Genomic DNA, 16,707 nt, shown 5'->3' with positions numbered 1-16,707 from the left:
CATTCTTAAATAACCACTGTTATTTACTAAGTGTGTTAATGCTATTTGATCACTCACAGTTTCTCAAACCTTGATAACAGATTGAACACTACCTCTTTTATTTCCTGTTCTATACTGATGTTTGCCTCATACTTTTTAAAACAGCAACTATCAAAAGTCTAGCTTCACAAATATGACATCAAAAGGATTTATGGTCTACTTTTGAAACTCTGAACTACCAAAAACTTGTAGTTCCTGGGATGTCCTACATGTTGAACATGGAAAATAATAAAAAATTATGTTTTAAATTATTAAAATGAGAACATGTATATTCTAGGTGATCATTTAATGCGTTTAACAGGTGGAATCAACAACTTACTCTACCATTTGAGTGACCTGTTTTTACCCAAAAAAGTAGTTTAATCTTCTTTTGGCTGCATAGACATTAAGGTTGTAAACAAGTCCAGGTGCTCATGCAAAGTACAGGCTCATGCCTGTAATCCCAATACTCTGGGAGGCTGAGGCAGGAGGATTGCATGAGTCCAAGAGTTCTGGGATGTAGTGTGCTAGTTTGGCATCCATATGGTAGCTCTTTTGAGAGTGGGGGACTACCATGTTGCCCCAGGAAGTATGAACCAGCCCAGGTTGGAAAATGAGCAGGTCACAGCTGATCAGTAGTGGGATTGTATCTGTGAGTAGCCACTGCTTTCCAGCCTGGGCAACATAGCAAGGCCTTGTCTCTTTAAAATGTATACATATATATATATATTTCTTTATATATAGATTATATTTCTTTATATAAAGAAATTACTACACATAAACCTATTATTAATGCTGATAAGCTTTTTTTTTAAAATAGAGGCACTCATTTGGGTTGACTAGATTTCAGTGAGTTAATCTAAAAAATCAGTTGTAAATAGAAAAATTATACCTGGGCATTTAAACAGAAGACCTGTAGATTCATTTATTGTTAACATTAACCAACGCCATTTTGTTGAGTATGGGTCATTTGGAATTCCATTTAATTCTAAAGCTGGAATTTAAACTCAAACATTTAGAAAATACACAAGTTTTTCTGGAATTTAAGATAATTCAGTCTTTTGGAAGGCTTGATTTTTAGGCTCTTTTAAGTCTTTCAGAGTTGTCTCACAGATTTGGTAGTTTTGTGTGTGTGTGAGATTCATCTTGTTCTAAACTTCTGAAACACGCGACTTAGTGTTCATCTATATGACTCTCTTTTCTATGCTTGGGGTTTATCATTTCATGTCGGCTGTAATTCCCTTGACTCAACTGATGGAGACAGGATTATGTATATATTCATTATGTTTCATAAAGTATATGGTTATCCCAAGGATTTATGAACTACGTGGAGGCTAGTTTATACGAGTATGGTATAGAACTCTGTTTATTGAATATTTCCCAAGTGCCAGGCAGTTAGTGTCCTGAGGACTTTATATATGTACATTGTTTTGTTTATTTTAAACGAGTTTTACCCTGTTCACATTTTTACAAAGGGAACATTACAGAAGAAATTGTCCAAGATCAGATAATAATAGGAAAACAGGAACTTAAACCCAGTTTTGTCTTGCAACAAGTATGTATTCTTAACCTCTGTGTGTTTTATTTCCTTCATCATCGTTCCTCATTGCTCCATGTAATTCTCTGAGTGTATTGTAAAGCTTTCCTATGTAATATGGAAAACAGTAAATCTAATTACTTGGATTAAAAAGTGCCATTCATTTATAATAGATGCCTTTTTCAAGTTGCTTTATTTATGCTTTTTTAACTTTTATGTTCAGGGGTATGTGTGCAGATTTGCTGTATAGGTAAATTGCATGTTGTAGGAGTTTGGTGTACAGATTTTTTTTTTTTTTTTTTTGAGACAGTGTCTCACTCTGTCCCAGGCTGGAGTGCATTGACGCAATCTCAGCTCGCTGCAACCTGTGCCTCCTGGGTTCAAGCGATTCGATTCTCTTGCCTCAGCCTCCCGATTAGCTGGGGCTACAGGTGCATGCCACCGCACCTTGCTAATTTTTGTATTTTTTGGTAGAGATGGGATTTCCCCATGTTGGCAGACTGGTCTTGAACTTTGACCTCAAGTGATTCACCTGCTTCGGCCTCCCAGAGTGCTGAGATTACAGGCTGGTGTACAGATTACTTTGTCACTCAGGTAATAAGCAGTTACCTGACAGGTAATTTTTCTGATCCTCTTTCTCTTCCCACCCTCCACCCTCTGGTAGGCCCTAGTGTTTGTTGTTCCCTTTGTGTCCGTATTTACTCAAAGTTAAGCTCCCACTTAGAACTGAGAACATGAGGTATTTGGTTTTCTGTTCTTGTGTTAGTTTGCTTAAGATAATGGCCTTCAGCTTCATATATGTTGCCACAAGAACATAATCTCATGTTTTTATGGCTGCATAGTATTCCATTGTGTATATGTGCTACTTTTAAAAATGAATTCTACTTTTGATGGACATTTAAGTTGATTCTTTGTCTTTGCTATTGTGAATAGTACTGCAGTGAATATACACATGCCTGTGTCATTATGGTAGAAGGGTTTATATTCTGTATACCCAGTAATAGGATTGCTGGGTCAACTGGTAATTCTATTTTAAATCTTTGAGAAGTTGCCAGACTGCTTTTCACAATGGCTGAACTAATACATTCCCACTAGCAGTGGATAAGCATTCCCTTTTCTCTACAACCTTATTATTTTTTGACTTTTTAGTAGCCATGCTGACTGGTATAAGATGGTATCTCATTGTGGTTTTAAGTTGCTTTATTTTTAATGGCTGCATAGCATTTATGATTGTACCTTATTTAACAAATTCTATTGATGGAAACTCTTATTTGCAGTTTTTGCTATTAGAAACATTTGCTGTCCTCAGTATCCTCTTACAAACTTGCACACACATTTTTTTCACACACACACTTCTGTGAAATAAATTCCTTACAAGGGAAATTGTTTGGGTCATAGAATATACTTGAATTTTATCAGCTTTTGGCAGATTGCCCTCCATAGAGATTTTTATATACTCCTACCAGTAAGGAATGAGCAAATGAGCATCTGTTTCTTTACCCTTGCCAACTCAGCATTATAAAACTTTTTATCTTTGTCAATCTTGTAAGTGAAAAATGGGATCTCTTTATGGTTTTAATTTGCATTTATTTTCTGTGAAATTGAACATCTTTGTATATTAGCCATTTGTATTTCTTTTTGGAATCGGAGACTGGTGCTTTTTTCATCTTCTCAGGATTTCTACGTAGTTGACAGCTGTTTTTAAGGTGCTATTTTAAAATGCATCTCAGTTTCAGAGAATTTAAATTTGACCAAATGTGCAGTATTATAAAATTGATAGAATTAGGTGTCTCCTCATGCTTTGCCCATCTTTCTGCAGTGGGTTGGCCTTTTTCTTATTGATTTGTAGGAGCTTATAATGGAGTTAGCACTTTGGATATAAGTTGCAATTTTTGCCCAGTTTGTCATCTGTTTCTTTGCTTTATAACACTTCATAAAACACAGAGACTTGAATTTTGTACACGTATTGAATTAACCATCTTTATGATATCCAGGTTTTGCATCATACCCTGCCCAATATTGTTTTAAATAATTTAATCCATGTATTTTACTATTTTGTTTTTGTTTTAAACGTTTAACCAAGCTGGAATTTTGCTGGGAGGGATCATAAGGTTTGAGGTAGGGATTTCTGGTTTTCATTTTAGAAAAATGATTTTTTGCCTTTCTGAGGCTTAGTTTATAATTTTTTGCAATGTTTCATAAAATATATATACACACACACACATATATATATACACATACATGTATAAATACAAAAATATAAATAAGTAATATATTTGCAGGATGTAATGTTTTACCATGGTTTGTTCAAATCAAAATTAGTGATGTGTTAGGTGTCGTCATCTTGCCGAGATCATAGTTGGCAGTTGGCTTGTAGTTACACTACACCATCTACATGTATCTGCTGCAAAAAATTACTTAAGCTGGGTTGATACTATACAGTACATTGGGTTTTTGGTATATTTTATTAGGCAGTCACAATTGAAAAGCTGAACTGTTACATACTCCAAGGATGTTTTTGCTACTTTAGGCATCTACTTTAGGTAATCTGCTTCTTGTTTGATTTAGACTAGTGTTTCTTAAACTTTAGCAATCATCAGAATCACTTGAAAACTTGTTAGAACACAGATTGCTATGCCCCACCTTCAAAATTGCTGATTAAGTAGATCTGAGGTGAGACTCAAGTTTTGTAGTTCTTATTAGTTCCCAGGTGATGCTAATAACTTTTTAAGGGAGTCTCTGCCCTAAAACAGTCGGAAAACAGTGTAGATGGTAAGGCACCCAGTAAAGTGTAGAGTTTGACTATCCTGTGGCATTTTTATTAATTCGTTATTGAAACTTCCAACTTAAAATTTTACTCTTGTGACTCCTTAGCCTGGATAAATATTTCATTACTACTAAGAAAGATAGTAAAACTTGACACTTACATAAAGGAAAATGGACTATAGTTTTGTTTTTTTTTTTTTTGTTTTTTTTTTTTTTGAGACGGAGTCTCGTTCTGTCACCCAGGCTGGAGTGCAGTGGCCGGATCTCAGCTCACTTCCCGGGTTTACGCCATTCTCCTGCCTCAGCCTCCTGAGTAGCTGGGACTACAGGCGCCCGTCACTTTGCCTGGCTAGTTTTTTGTATTTTTTAGTAGAGACGGGGCTTCACTGTGTTAGCCTGGCCGGTCTCGATCTCCTGACCTCGTGATCCGCCCGTCTCGGCCTTCTGGGAGTGCTGGGATTACAGGCTTGAGCTACCGCACCCGGCCAAGGACTATAGTTTTTATCTCCAGTACCTGGTTCTGCCTTTCCTGAGTTCTGTGTCAGGCTAGTTTTTTGTTGTTAAGCAGAGGGTTTCATGCATTTAACAATATAGCAAATCATCAGGTACTGTTTCTATTTTTTTTTTTTTTAAATAGCTTAAAATTAACATTCATTCACTCACAATTCTGAAGGTCAGAAGTTCAAAAACAGCATGTTGGCAGGCTAGTTCCAACTGGAGGCTCTAAGGGGCAACAGTCTTTCAGGATTCTCTCCTAGCTTTTGGTGGTGGCTAACAGTCTTTGGCATTCCTTAGCTTGTAGCTTTATAACCACAGTCTCTGTCTTCATCTTCACATGGCTTTCCCTTTGTATTCAAATCTCCCTCTCTACATTTTATAAGGATACTGATCATTGGATTTAGGGCCCACTCGAAATTCAGGGTGATCTTTTCTGAAATTCATAACTTAATTACTTCTGCAAAGACCCTATTTCTGAATAATGTCACATTGGTAAGTAACAGGTTAGGACCTGGGCATATCTTTCAAATACCTTTTCTTGCTATTAAATTTGTATATACAGTGTATTCCTTTATCTGGGACTTTGTGGAGAGTGTGTTAATGTAGTAGAGACTTAGGACTGAGAATCAGTACAGTGATACCTAGTCTTAGTAACTGGTTTTGGGAATCTGTAAAAGTTAACTATGATTTTTTTGTTTTCTTCACTGGGAAAGAAGTAAGTTTGACTGTATTCTTGAGACCTTCCAAATTTTAAAATTTCATTTTTCTTGAAATTCTTCATTGCACAAACAGCAGTATCCCATATTAACTGGTGATGCAAGAAGTAATTAAGTGCAGCACCTCATGGAATGGGATCACTGGGTGATGGTCAGTGGTGAGGAACCATTAAGAATTGTCTGGATGACAGAAGTTTTGGCCATTTAACTTATTACTTGCAATATGCATAGTTAATAAAGCACAATAAAATATTTCCATTAATCTAACTTATAGTATTTTTAGTCTGCCATCTGTAACATTTCTTCCCTTAGAAAAATAAAAAGGAATGTCTGTTGGTTAGCTCTGCTCCATATTGTTGTGATTGGTTAAAGCTTGAGGAATGTGAGGAGAAAAAGGATCAAAATAAAGAAGTTGACTTTTAAAACCACTTTTAAGAAGTTTTCAACTTAAAGTCATATTTTGTCATTTCTGTGACTTTGTTCTCAAGTTTTTATTGTCTGAAGTTACAATGTATCTTACAGTCTACTGAGGTCTTGCAGTTGGTGGCAGTTTGGTAATTATTGCCTGTGAATGCTTGAACTTGATCTAGCTGTACATATTTTCACCTCAAAGAATGTGAATTGTTGGGTCTGTATATACTGAGAGGATTTGCTAATTTAAATGCCTTCAAAAATATTAAATATTACACTATGATTCCATGTTGAAATGAGTACTGAGTATCAAGAGACTGGGAAATGGAGCAATAGGGTGTGAATATGCTAGTATTTGAGCAAATGTTGGAAGAGTAACCAATCCATTTTGTTTTGCCCTGCAAATCAACAGACAGCTCTATTGAAGCTAAGAGAGTTAACTGAAAATAGAGGAAGCTGTAATGTTCTGCTACTAAGATCATGTACAAGAGTATTGCCTATCTCTTGTCTGTGATATATCCAAAGACAGGAAAAATTACCAAATGTCCTCAGATCAAAGAAATTTCAAAGCAGCTACTGGCTGTAGTGTTGCTGATTCATACACTATGCTTTACTGTTTTTAAGGCACTGAGTCATAGTTTAATTGGCAGTTTTTTCTTTCCTGGTCTTACATAAAATAACCTTATAGTTAATGCTGTTTGTCCCTCCCAGAAATGTGGTAGTTTATTTTTAAAAATATGACCAAGGACAAGAAGCATAAAGCATATAAATGAGTTAAGATGGATTTGTTTGCCAAAAGCTTATTAAATTTAGAATTAAGTTTAGGTGAAATAAAGAGAATTCACTTCTTTTTGTGGTATACTATCAGTTTGCTGAACTTAATGCTCCAACAGATGGCATTAGCTAAAAATATCCAGTTGGTCCATGAAAGATTCGGTTAGACTAATTATAAAAAGAGCCAAAATGGTGAAATCATAAATGATGGCTTCAGATTTTTAATACCATTTTAAAATCTGTAAATAAAATAATGGGTTTTAAATCTAACTGAATGAGCTGTGACTTAAGCATCTAAAGGCATACTGTGTTTTGTCCAGGTGCCAAAAGGAAAATAGATTTTTTTCATAGTGACAGCAGTAACCAGAGTGGAATGGACAGGGGATAGCTGACCCCTACAAAGTTATACAACCTTGACCCTTGATCTCATTGCCTTCATTCTTACGTGGCACTTCTCTTGTGATAACTGGAGTCCATATTAGCTGCCTTCACTTGAGCCATCCCTAACTAAGCCTGGTTTCCCTTTTTGGTTCATTGATCAATCTGACATCGTTTGTTTTTTATCTTCCATTTAGGTATCAGCATTTCTTTAGTGTAGATGCTGCCCCTCAATCTCACTTCTTTTATTAATAAATTCCTTTTGTGCGTTAAGATTATTTCTTTGGGGTGGGAGGAGGATGGCAGACTCACGCGCTGTCAGCCCTTTTGAACTGAGAGCCTGTTGTTAGCTTATTAAGTAAGGAATTGTTAAGGCTTAACAAAAAATGTTTATTTGCATGTGACAACATTTTAGTAGTGTGACATGAAGCAACTTAAAATGGTTTATTAGTTTGTTTTGTATGTTGAATATTTGTATGTTTTTAAAAGGTTTAAGAAATTGAAAATGATGAATTTTGCCTTGGCATTTGTGTGAAACCGTGTGATCGTTATGTTCCATAATCGGTCATATCAAGTCTTCCCAGTACATTTCAGTATTATATTTTTCAAGAATCGATAATGCGTATCGTGTTTGGTTGTATACTCTTAAAAAAGATTTTCTTGAAACTTAATTTTGCAATTGATCATGAAACAGCACATTTGTTTGGGGCAGAAGTTTATTTTTAATTTACCTAATGTCTTTGCATTTCTTTTTTGTCATGAAGTTTGGTTTTAAAATGACCTAAAGGAACCTTTAACCAACATGTTCTTTGGAATATAGGTATATGACTGATGGGATGTTACTTCGTGAAGCTATGAATGATCCCCTCCTGGAGCGTTATGGTGTAATAATTCTTGATGAGGCTCATGAGAGGACACTGGCTACAGATATTCTAATGGGTGTTCTGAAGGAAGTTGTAAGACAGAGATCAGATTTAAAGGTGAAGTAATTTCTTCTCTCCATTTAATTATATATGTGTGTATGTGGACATAAAAATGGGGAATACATACTGATCAATAACCAACTGTAAGAAATCACCTGTAAAAGAAGGAACTAGTAAGTACCTTCTTGTTTTGTTTCTGCTTTGCTATGTCTTCATTTTAGACTTTAAGTATATTTCTCCCCCTTTTTAGTAGTGCATTTTTAAGCCAAATCTTCTCAATTTCTTACCCACCTAGTTCTTTTATAATCTCATAACATATATGTGTAACTGCGCTACTCACTCTACCCTTCATTAAGTACAGAGGCCCCCTTTACTTAAGGATCAAATCTTTGTCCCTCAGATCCATGTCCTTGTCTCATCACAAACACCCATTGTAACTTATAGTGTTGGAGAGTGGAAATAACTATACATAGGACAGGCAGCTCCTTAGAAATGTAGTCGCTTACCCTAGTGTATTACTTCTCTTCTCCATACCACATGTACCTTGGCCACTGTTACTATGTTGATTAAGGGCCTAAAACTATTTTCTGACATTTTTGTCCCCCAAAGTCTATGAAGTTCACCTTTTTGCTGTGTTGTGTGTGTTTATTATTCATTAGAATGTAGACTCATCCCTTGTTGATATGTGTGTTATAGAAGAGTTCGTAGCCTGGCAACAGAGCGAGACTCTATCTCAGAAACAAACAAACAAGGGTTCAGCACTGGCAAGAAAGATTCTGGGTCTTTAGAAAAAAAATTGAGGCCTGAGCATGTTTTTGTTTATAAAAATTAGATCAGTGCTTTAAAAAATATATTTAAAGCATAATGTGAGTACTGTCATTATTTATTAAACTTACTGTGCTACCAAGGTTTTAGTGAGAACCTGAAAGTAGAAATTAAGAACTCTAGTGAAACATTTTATGGAGGAACCTTCTTTTTATATCTGGTCCACTGAGGTTTTTTTTTTTTTTTTTTTTTTGCATTTTCTTTCTGTTTTTCCCTATTTGCAAAGTTTTAATAATGGTAGCAGTAATTATCCTACGTATTAATGTTTTCATTTACCAATCTGAATTACATATAATTTTATAAAATCTGATTTTTAAGGTATTTTATGAAGAAATACTGTAGTTTATGCATTTATTTTCTTTCTAAATTTTTAAAAATGTAAATAACTTTTACTATAGTTCAGCCATTATGTATTTGATTTTTCATTTACAGTTTATTTAAAGGTTTTCATGGGCTTTTTAATAGCTGATATATATGTAGAATAGTGAATATTGCTATACTATAAGACCACATAAGAACCTTGAAGACAGCTTCAAGTAATTTACTGTTTTCTTTCAGGTTATAGTTATGAGCGCTACTCTAGATGCAGGAAAATTCCAGATTTACTTTGATAACTGTCCTCTCTTAACTATTCCTGGGCGTACACATCCTGTTGAGATCTTTTATACTCCAGAGCCAGAGAGAGATTATCTTGAAGCAGCAATTCGAACAGTTATCCAGATTCATATGTGTGAAGAGGAAGAGGGAGATCTTCTTCTTTTCTTAACTGGTCAAGAGGTATTGTTTTAATTTTCTTCATTATTTAACTTTTGACATACTGTTTCTAATATGCAGCAACTTTAATCATAAGAACATGGCATGTTAATCATTTTTTTTATTTCAATGTTCTTCAACCTGATTATATTAATATGTAAAATATATAACCCCCTTTGTATACTATAGGAATACTTTTATATACCACTAGAGTTTGTGTTATAGTTAATTATTTTAAGAGTGTTAAATGCCTTTGGAATTTTAAGATTTTGCAGTTGCAGGTTAGGAGATCCCTGGGATACAAGTGGTATTATGCTGAGGCATGAATTTGCATCATAGCTGCTTTGAAATCAGGTTATCCTCATACAGTTATTTAGCTTGTGAGTGAACTTGGGTGCCTATTCATCATCAAAACACTTCAGTTTGGTTTTGTCTTCCCATATGCTCATGAAGGTTGGGAAGGATGACTAAAAGTTCTTAGTTAGAATTTACTTCATTTAAAATTATATTCTCAGATGTAGCATTTCTAAGCTTATTTTCAATAGGGTGTTTATAGGTGTGCTTTGGAATTCTTGAATGGCTAAATAAATTCAGAAGCTATTTGGATAATACCAAGTTTTAAAAAGGTTTACGAAAGGGTTTTTCTTTTTCTTTTTTGGGGTGGAGAGGGAGGACAGAGTCTCTCTCTGTCACCCAGGCTGTGGTGTAGTGGCATGATTATCAGCTCACTGCAACCTCTGCCTCCCGGGTTCAAGTGATTCTCTTGCCTCAGCCTCCCAAGTAGCTGGGATCACAAGTGCCCACCATCACGCCTGGCTAATTTTTTTATTTTCAATAGAGACAGGGTTTCACTATGTTGGCCAGGCTAGTCTTGAACCCTGGACCTCAGGTGATCTGCCCTTCTTAGGCTCCCAAAGTGCTGGGATCATAGGTGCAAGCCACCACACCCGGCCCAAAATGCTTTTCTGATGGCATATAAACAGCATTTGTGCTGTAATGGTGGTATTGAGACTGTTGGGATAATCATTTTGTCCTCCTGTGTCTGGTCTCTAGTTTCTCACTTCCTCCAAAGTGCATAGTATATTTTTATTTTTATTATTTTTGACATGGAGTTTTGCTCTTGTTGTCCCTGCCTCTGCCTCCCAAAGTGCTGGTATTACAGGCGTGAACCACTGCGCCCAGCCATATTTTTACTTTTTAAATCAATATTTAAAGTTGTCATCATACTCAGATAACATAAGCTTATTGAGATTCTATCAGAAATATCAAATGGCCTCATGGTTAAGGACCTGAAAGGTTTTTCTCTGAGACAGCTTTGTGCAGTATTTTTTAACTGTGAATCCCACAGCTGGGGAAAGGAAGGGAGTAAAAGCTGAAGGGTTTTCAGATGCGTGCTAGAGTGTAAGTCTTTCATGAAATAAAATGCCACTCTAGTTGTCAACTGTTTATATGCATACCATTGCTTCTTTAAATTATCTTTAGGTTCCCAGTCTTGAATTTGTAGAGTTGTAGGGAGAAGGTAGCAGAAAACCTAACGTTTTGTTTACATTTCATTTGTTGTGTTTAGTAGTAGAGCTGGTCTAAAGTAAATATTACCTTCTCATTTTTGTGAACCTTTGTTATTTTTATTTGGTAAGTTAAATGGTACTGTGAAATCAGTACTCCTTTCTTCATAAATCTGAATAGCCTCCATGAAATTGAGTAATCTTATAAAATTTTAAAACCGGTTTTTAAGAACATATTCTGACCACCTAAATAAAAGTGCTTCTGTAGTCACCTAAGTTAATTTGGGAGGGAGAGAGAACAGTTTAAAGTGTTGCCTAGATAGGAATTAGATAAGAGTGATTGTAATTAAATAATTTTTTATCTTTAATTTTGCTTAGTAAAATTCTTTTTCAACATGCAGTGAGTTAATTGGTAAGGTCTAGATTAATTTACTAACATACTGCTGCTTTTGGAGTTAAAAATCTTTCCTCAAATAAAGAACTCCTGAACTGTTTTTATTCTTAGTATTGCTGATGACTAAGCAGATGGCTGCTGTTGGGACAGTGAAACTTCCTTTTCCTCCTCTACCTATTTGTGTTTATATTCTGATGAATGCAGATAAGTTTTGTGGCATTCTCAGCTGATAGTGTTGACTTTTTGTAAGTTTGGCAAACCTCAGGGACAATTTTTATTGCAAGTTTTAAAACTGTTTAGGACTTTATCTAAAAACGTAAGTGTTACGGGATTTCTTCCACATTTTAGAGATGCCTTTATAGCCTACATAGTCATCATTTTGTTTTAGCTCCATGCATTCCTAGCAGATTGGGTAATCTAATTTCCAGCAAAGTTGGAATTGTCATTTTAAAATACTGGAATCACAAAGCAAATGTCTAATTTAAGCACTTAATTTTTAATGTGTGAAATCTGGATATTTTGTGATTTCTGACCATTTATTTTTCATATATATACAGTAAAATTAAAATTGCAGATACTCTTAAATGTTGGAAGCCTAGTTTTATATTATGTTCAAATATTTTTGAAGTTGGAGAACTCTTAATTTTTTATTTGCATGCCAGCAGGGGGCATTCTAATCTAGATACAACATTTGAAAGCAGTATTTTCAGAAAATATTTATTCGCTTTGTTATGTTTTTTATTTAGATGAGTAGCATCTACTTTCATTAGAAACTTGAGATTTCAAAGGGGGATCTGTTAACATTGAATCTTTAATAGTAATTTTCTGTGTTGATTTTTGAGACAGATAACCTTTAAGAAAACTGGTGTGTTTGAAATAAGTGAAAAGTAATTTATTTGTTCTTACTGTGTTAAGGAACTTTGTGTTTTTTGATACAGAAACACAGTTGGACATTAAAAAAATATAAAGTAAACATCCTAAAATTCTTCCTCACCCGTTAGTATCATTGTCCTTTGGGGGGAAAACGCGATTTGTTGACAAGGGTAGCTTCTGATTGGGCCATTTATTGGAGAGGCTGCCTAGTATATAGTGAGCGTTTTACATACTTCTGGGTTTAATTGAATTAATGCTTCAATAAAATTTGGAATACATTTGTCTGCAGTGCTGCCTTCCATTTTTAAGTTCCTTTGCCTCTTCCAGAGCTGTCATACATAATCTGTCTCTCTCTTTTCTTCTGTCTTGATATTCATTATGTCTCCTCTTGAATGCAAATGCCTTAGAATATAGTCATGTGCGACATAACAACATTTTGGTCAAGACAAAGTTCTCAGATAGCCATGGTGCTGGTCCCATAAGATTATAATGGAGCTGAACGTTACCTTGCAACATCATAGCACAACACATTACTCACTGCTTTGTGGTGATGCTAGTTCAAACAGACCTACTTTGCTACCAGTTGTTTAAAAGTACTATATAGCATGTACAATTATGTACAGTACATAATGATAATAGGACATTGTTAGTGGTTTATGTATTTACTACATGTTTTATCATTATTTTAGAGTGTTCTCCTTCGACTTAAAAATGTTAAGTGTAAAACAGGCTTAGGCAGGTCCTTCAAGGAGATATTCTAGGAGAAGACATTGTTATCACAGGAGATGACAGCTCTATGTGTGTTACTGGCCTTTGAAGACCTTCCAGTGGGTTAATATGTAAAGTTGGAAGATAGTGATATTGATGGTCCTGACCCTGTGGGGGTCTAGGTTAAGTGTGTGTTTGGGTCTTTTAACCAAAAAGTTTAAGAAGTTGAAAAAGTAAAAAATTTTAAATTAGAATAAAGCTTATAGAGTAAGGATATAAAGAGAAAATACTTTTGCACAGCTGTACAGCGTGTTTGTGTTTTAAGCTAAGTGTTACTACAAAAGAGTCAGTTAAAAAAATTAAAGTTCATAAAGTTAAAAAGTTGCAGTAAGCTAAGGTTAATTTATTGAAGAAAAAAATATATCAAAAGAAAATACATTTTCAATAAATTTTGTGTAGCCAAAATGTACAGCGTTTATAAAGTCTACAGTTGTGTACAGAATGTCCTAGGCCATCACATTCACTGAGTACACACTCACAGCAGCTTTCAGTCCCGCAGACTTCATTCATGGCAGATACCCTATACGGGTATACTGATTTTTACCCTTTTTTTTTTTTTTTGAGATGGAGTTTCGCTCTTGTTGCCCAGGATGGAGTGCAATGGCGCAATCTCGCCTCACCGCAGCCTCTGCCTACCTGGTTCAAGTGATTCTCCCACCTCAGCCTCCCAAGTAACTGGGATTACAGGCATGTGCCACCACACCCAACTAATTTTGTGTTTTTAGTAGACATGGAGTTTCTCCATGTTGGTCAGGCTGGTCTCAAACTCTCGACCTCAGGTGATCCGCCTGCCTCGGCCTCCTAAAGTGCTGGGATTACAGGCGTGAGCCACCATGCCTGGCAGTTTTTATCTTTTATACCATATTTTTACCATGCCTTTTCTTTGTTTAGATGAACAAATACTTCCCATTGTGTTATAGTTGCCTACTGTATTCACTTAAGTAAAGTGCTCCTCAGGTTTGTAGCCTAGGAGCAATAGGCTATACCATCTAGGTTCATGAATACACTAGAATGTTTACACAACAACAGAGTTGCCTAACAGATTTCTCAGAACATATTCCTGTCATTAAGCAATGTGTGACTAGTTTTCTGAGAAAAAAAATTGTAGCTGCTGTAAGACATTTGGGTTAGCCTAGTTCTTAAATATCTGTGTTGATACTGTAAAGGTGTTTGTTCTCATTAGGCACAATGAAGCAAATCTTCCATATGATTGCATTAGTGATATGTGACATTAAAGCCTAATTGGCTTATTTAAAATGTCTAGCACATCAATTTCTTTTAGATTGTGAAAATTGAAAAGGTCATAAGTGCATTTAAATATTCCTGGGTGAGAAATTTCAATTTTAGTACAATTTGTTGAGAATTAATTAGGAAATCTGACTCTAAGAAAAGGGGTGTGGAATGCAAATAAGGCAGTTATATATTCATTTGAATACAAAAATGAAAGTTTCTTGGATTGTTTTGGAAATCTCGTTGAAATTTGCTAAATTAGTTTTGGTTACTAAATTGAAAATGTGGTATCCATGAAGTGAAAGAAGATGGCATACATAAAATAGACTGCATAGAACTGTGATTATAGTAAATAAAAATGTTTCAGTATTCGTTTTTAGACTCACTTTTATTTTGTAGGAAATTGATGAAGCCTGTAAGAGAATAAAGCGTGAGGTTGATGATTTGGGCCCTGAAGTTGGAGACATTAAAATCATTCCATTGTATTCTACACTTCCACCTCAGCAGCAGCAACGCATTTTTGAGCCTCCACCTCCCAAAAAACAGAATGGAGCAATTGGAAGAAAGGTAACATTAGAAATGTTCTTTATAAACATTTCACTTAATAATGAAAGAATTATTTATGAGATACAAACTTCATTCAGTTATAAAGGACTAAGTTGTGGGTGATTATGATCTAGGTTTGTACAACAAAATAATATCCATTTGTAGGGTTCTGCATATCTCTTGACCCTAAAGTAAGAATGGGTACTGCTTCTCCTAGGTAGTCCCTCCTTAGCAAATGGAAGATTCGCTAGAATGGGTTAAGAAAAGAGGATGTTGGCCAAGTACTGTCTTTTCTCCTGTTAAATCACTTGGTATAAAGTAAGCACTTTTTCTTTGGTGCCTTGGCCTTCTGCCCATAATTTTCTTTAAGGCTTCACCAAGTAATAATGTCTATAGGTGGGAAATGTTGACTCTGTGCAGACCTCTAATAACAGTAGCACTCTTGTGGCCGCGCGTGGCGGCTCATGCCTGTAATCCCAGCACTTTTGGGAGACCAAGGCGGGCAGATCACAAGGTCAGGAGTTTGAGACCAGCCTGACCAACATGGTGAAGCTCTGTCTGTATTGAAAATTAAAAAAAATTAGCCGGTCATGGTAGCGCATACCTGTAATCCCAGCTACTCAGGAGGCAGAGGCAAGAGAATCGCTTGAACCTGGGAGGCGGAGGTTGCAGTGAGCTGAGACCGTACCACTGCACTCCAGCCTGGGCAACAGAGCGTGACTCCATCTCAGAAAAAAAAAAAAAAGATAGCACTGATCACACTGCATAACTACGTGAGTTCCTTAAAGGCAGAAGCTTCATCTAGATCCTGTCACACAGACGGGAACAAGATTATTTCAGCCCTATTTCTGAGATACTTTGTTGAGGGGTTGGGAAGACATCCTGGTTCCAGTTTGAAACAGCAGCTAGGCTTTTATTTATTTTTTAAGATTTGGGAGTCCTAATAGAGTCTTTGAAAATAAGATTGCACAGTTTTATTAAAAGGTTTAAATCACCTGGACAGTGGAGTCAACTAGACTTTTAAACCTAGCTGTGTATTAGGTTACATAATAGCTGCATGTGAATTTTGGTAAGATTTTCTTAATTTGTGATCCTAGTTTTTCATTTTTTAAAGCTGTTACTTTGATCCCTTAGGGGGACGATTGTCAAGGATTAAGTTTGATGTATACAAGATACTTATGTACAAGGCTTTTGTGGCAGCTGCTATAAGTTTCTTCAGTTTATTTATATTGAAGAAAGTCTTACCTGAACTTTTTCCTCACCTCATTTACTTGTTAGTCAGAATCGGAATTTGTTGCTTTCTTATTTCTGTATTGAGGACTAACACACCCACAACTTCTTTTGTGATTTTTTTCCCTAGTATCTTTGCTAATTTTTTGATGATTACTGAAAAATTACAAATCATAAAGAAACACAATTGTGATTATTTTTTACATGGCCAGATAAAACTTAAATGAACAAAATATGTTTCTCAAATTGAAAGAATTCACTGAGTGGATGTGCAGTTACCAGTCTAGTGTAATGTAAATAAACAAGGATTGATAGAAATATTAAAAAAAAAAAAAAACGCTTTTGAGTTTTTCATAGATCATCAAGTGTAATAAATTTGACTTTTAGAAAATAGTCTAATCATAGCTTCATAGTGTTGAACTTTTATTTTTTGCCTGTCTCTAGAACATGTTAAAATATTTTTTTCATGTTACCTTAACGTGTATTCTGAACTTTGGGGAAAACTTGTCATTTTAAGTGATAGTTTTAATATATAATTTTGAAGCTGATTTGTGGACTGGAA

General features: G+C 35.3%; 1 protein-coding gene across 1 annotated transcript in view; it reads left to right on the top strand.

Annotated features, from left to right (window-relative positions):
- DHX15 (DEAH-box helicase 15) overlaps positions 1–16,707 on the top strand; it is a 57,411-nt gene that overhangs the window by 20,266 nt on the left and 20,438 nt on the right. Inside the window, exons 4-6 of the mRNA XM_033213899.1 lie at positions 7,919–8,078; positions 9,405–9,623; positions 14,769–14,936. Coding sequence (XP_033069790.1) covers positions 7,919–8,078; positions 9,405–9,623; positions 14,769–14,936 — 547 coding nt within the window. The remainder of the gene's footprint in view (positions 1–7,918; positions 8,079–9,404; positions 9,624–14,768; positions 14,937–16,707) is intronic.

Source organism: Trachypithecus francoisi, unplaced genomic scaffold, assembly GCF_009764315.1.
Source record: "Trachypithecus francoisi isolate TF-2019V2 unplaced genomic scaffold, Tfra_2.0 Lachesis_group1, whole genome shotgun sequence".
NCBI lineage: Eukaryota > Metazoa > Chordata > Mammalia > Primates > Cercopithecidae > Trachypithecus > Trachypithecus francoisi.
Note: the sequence above shows the minus strand (reverse complement) of the source record. Positions and strands in the feature narration are given on the sequence as shown.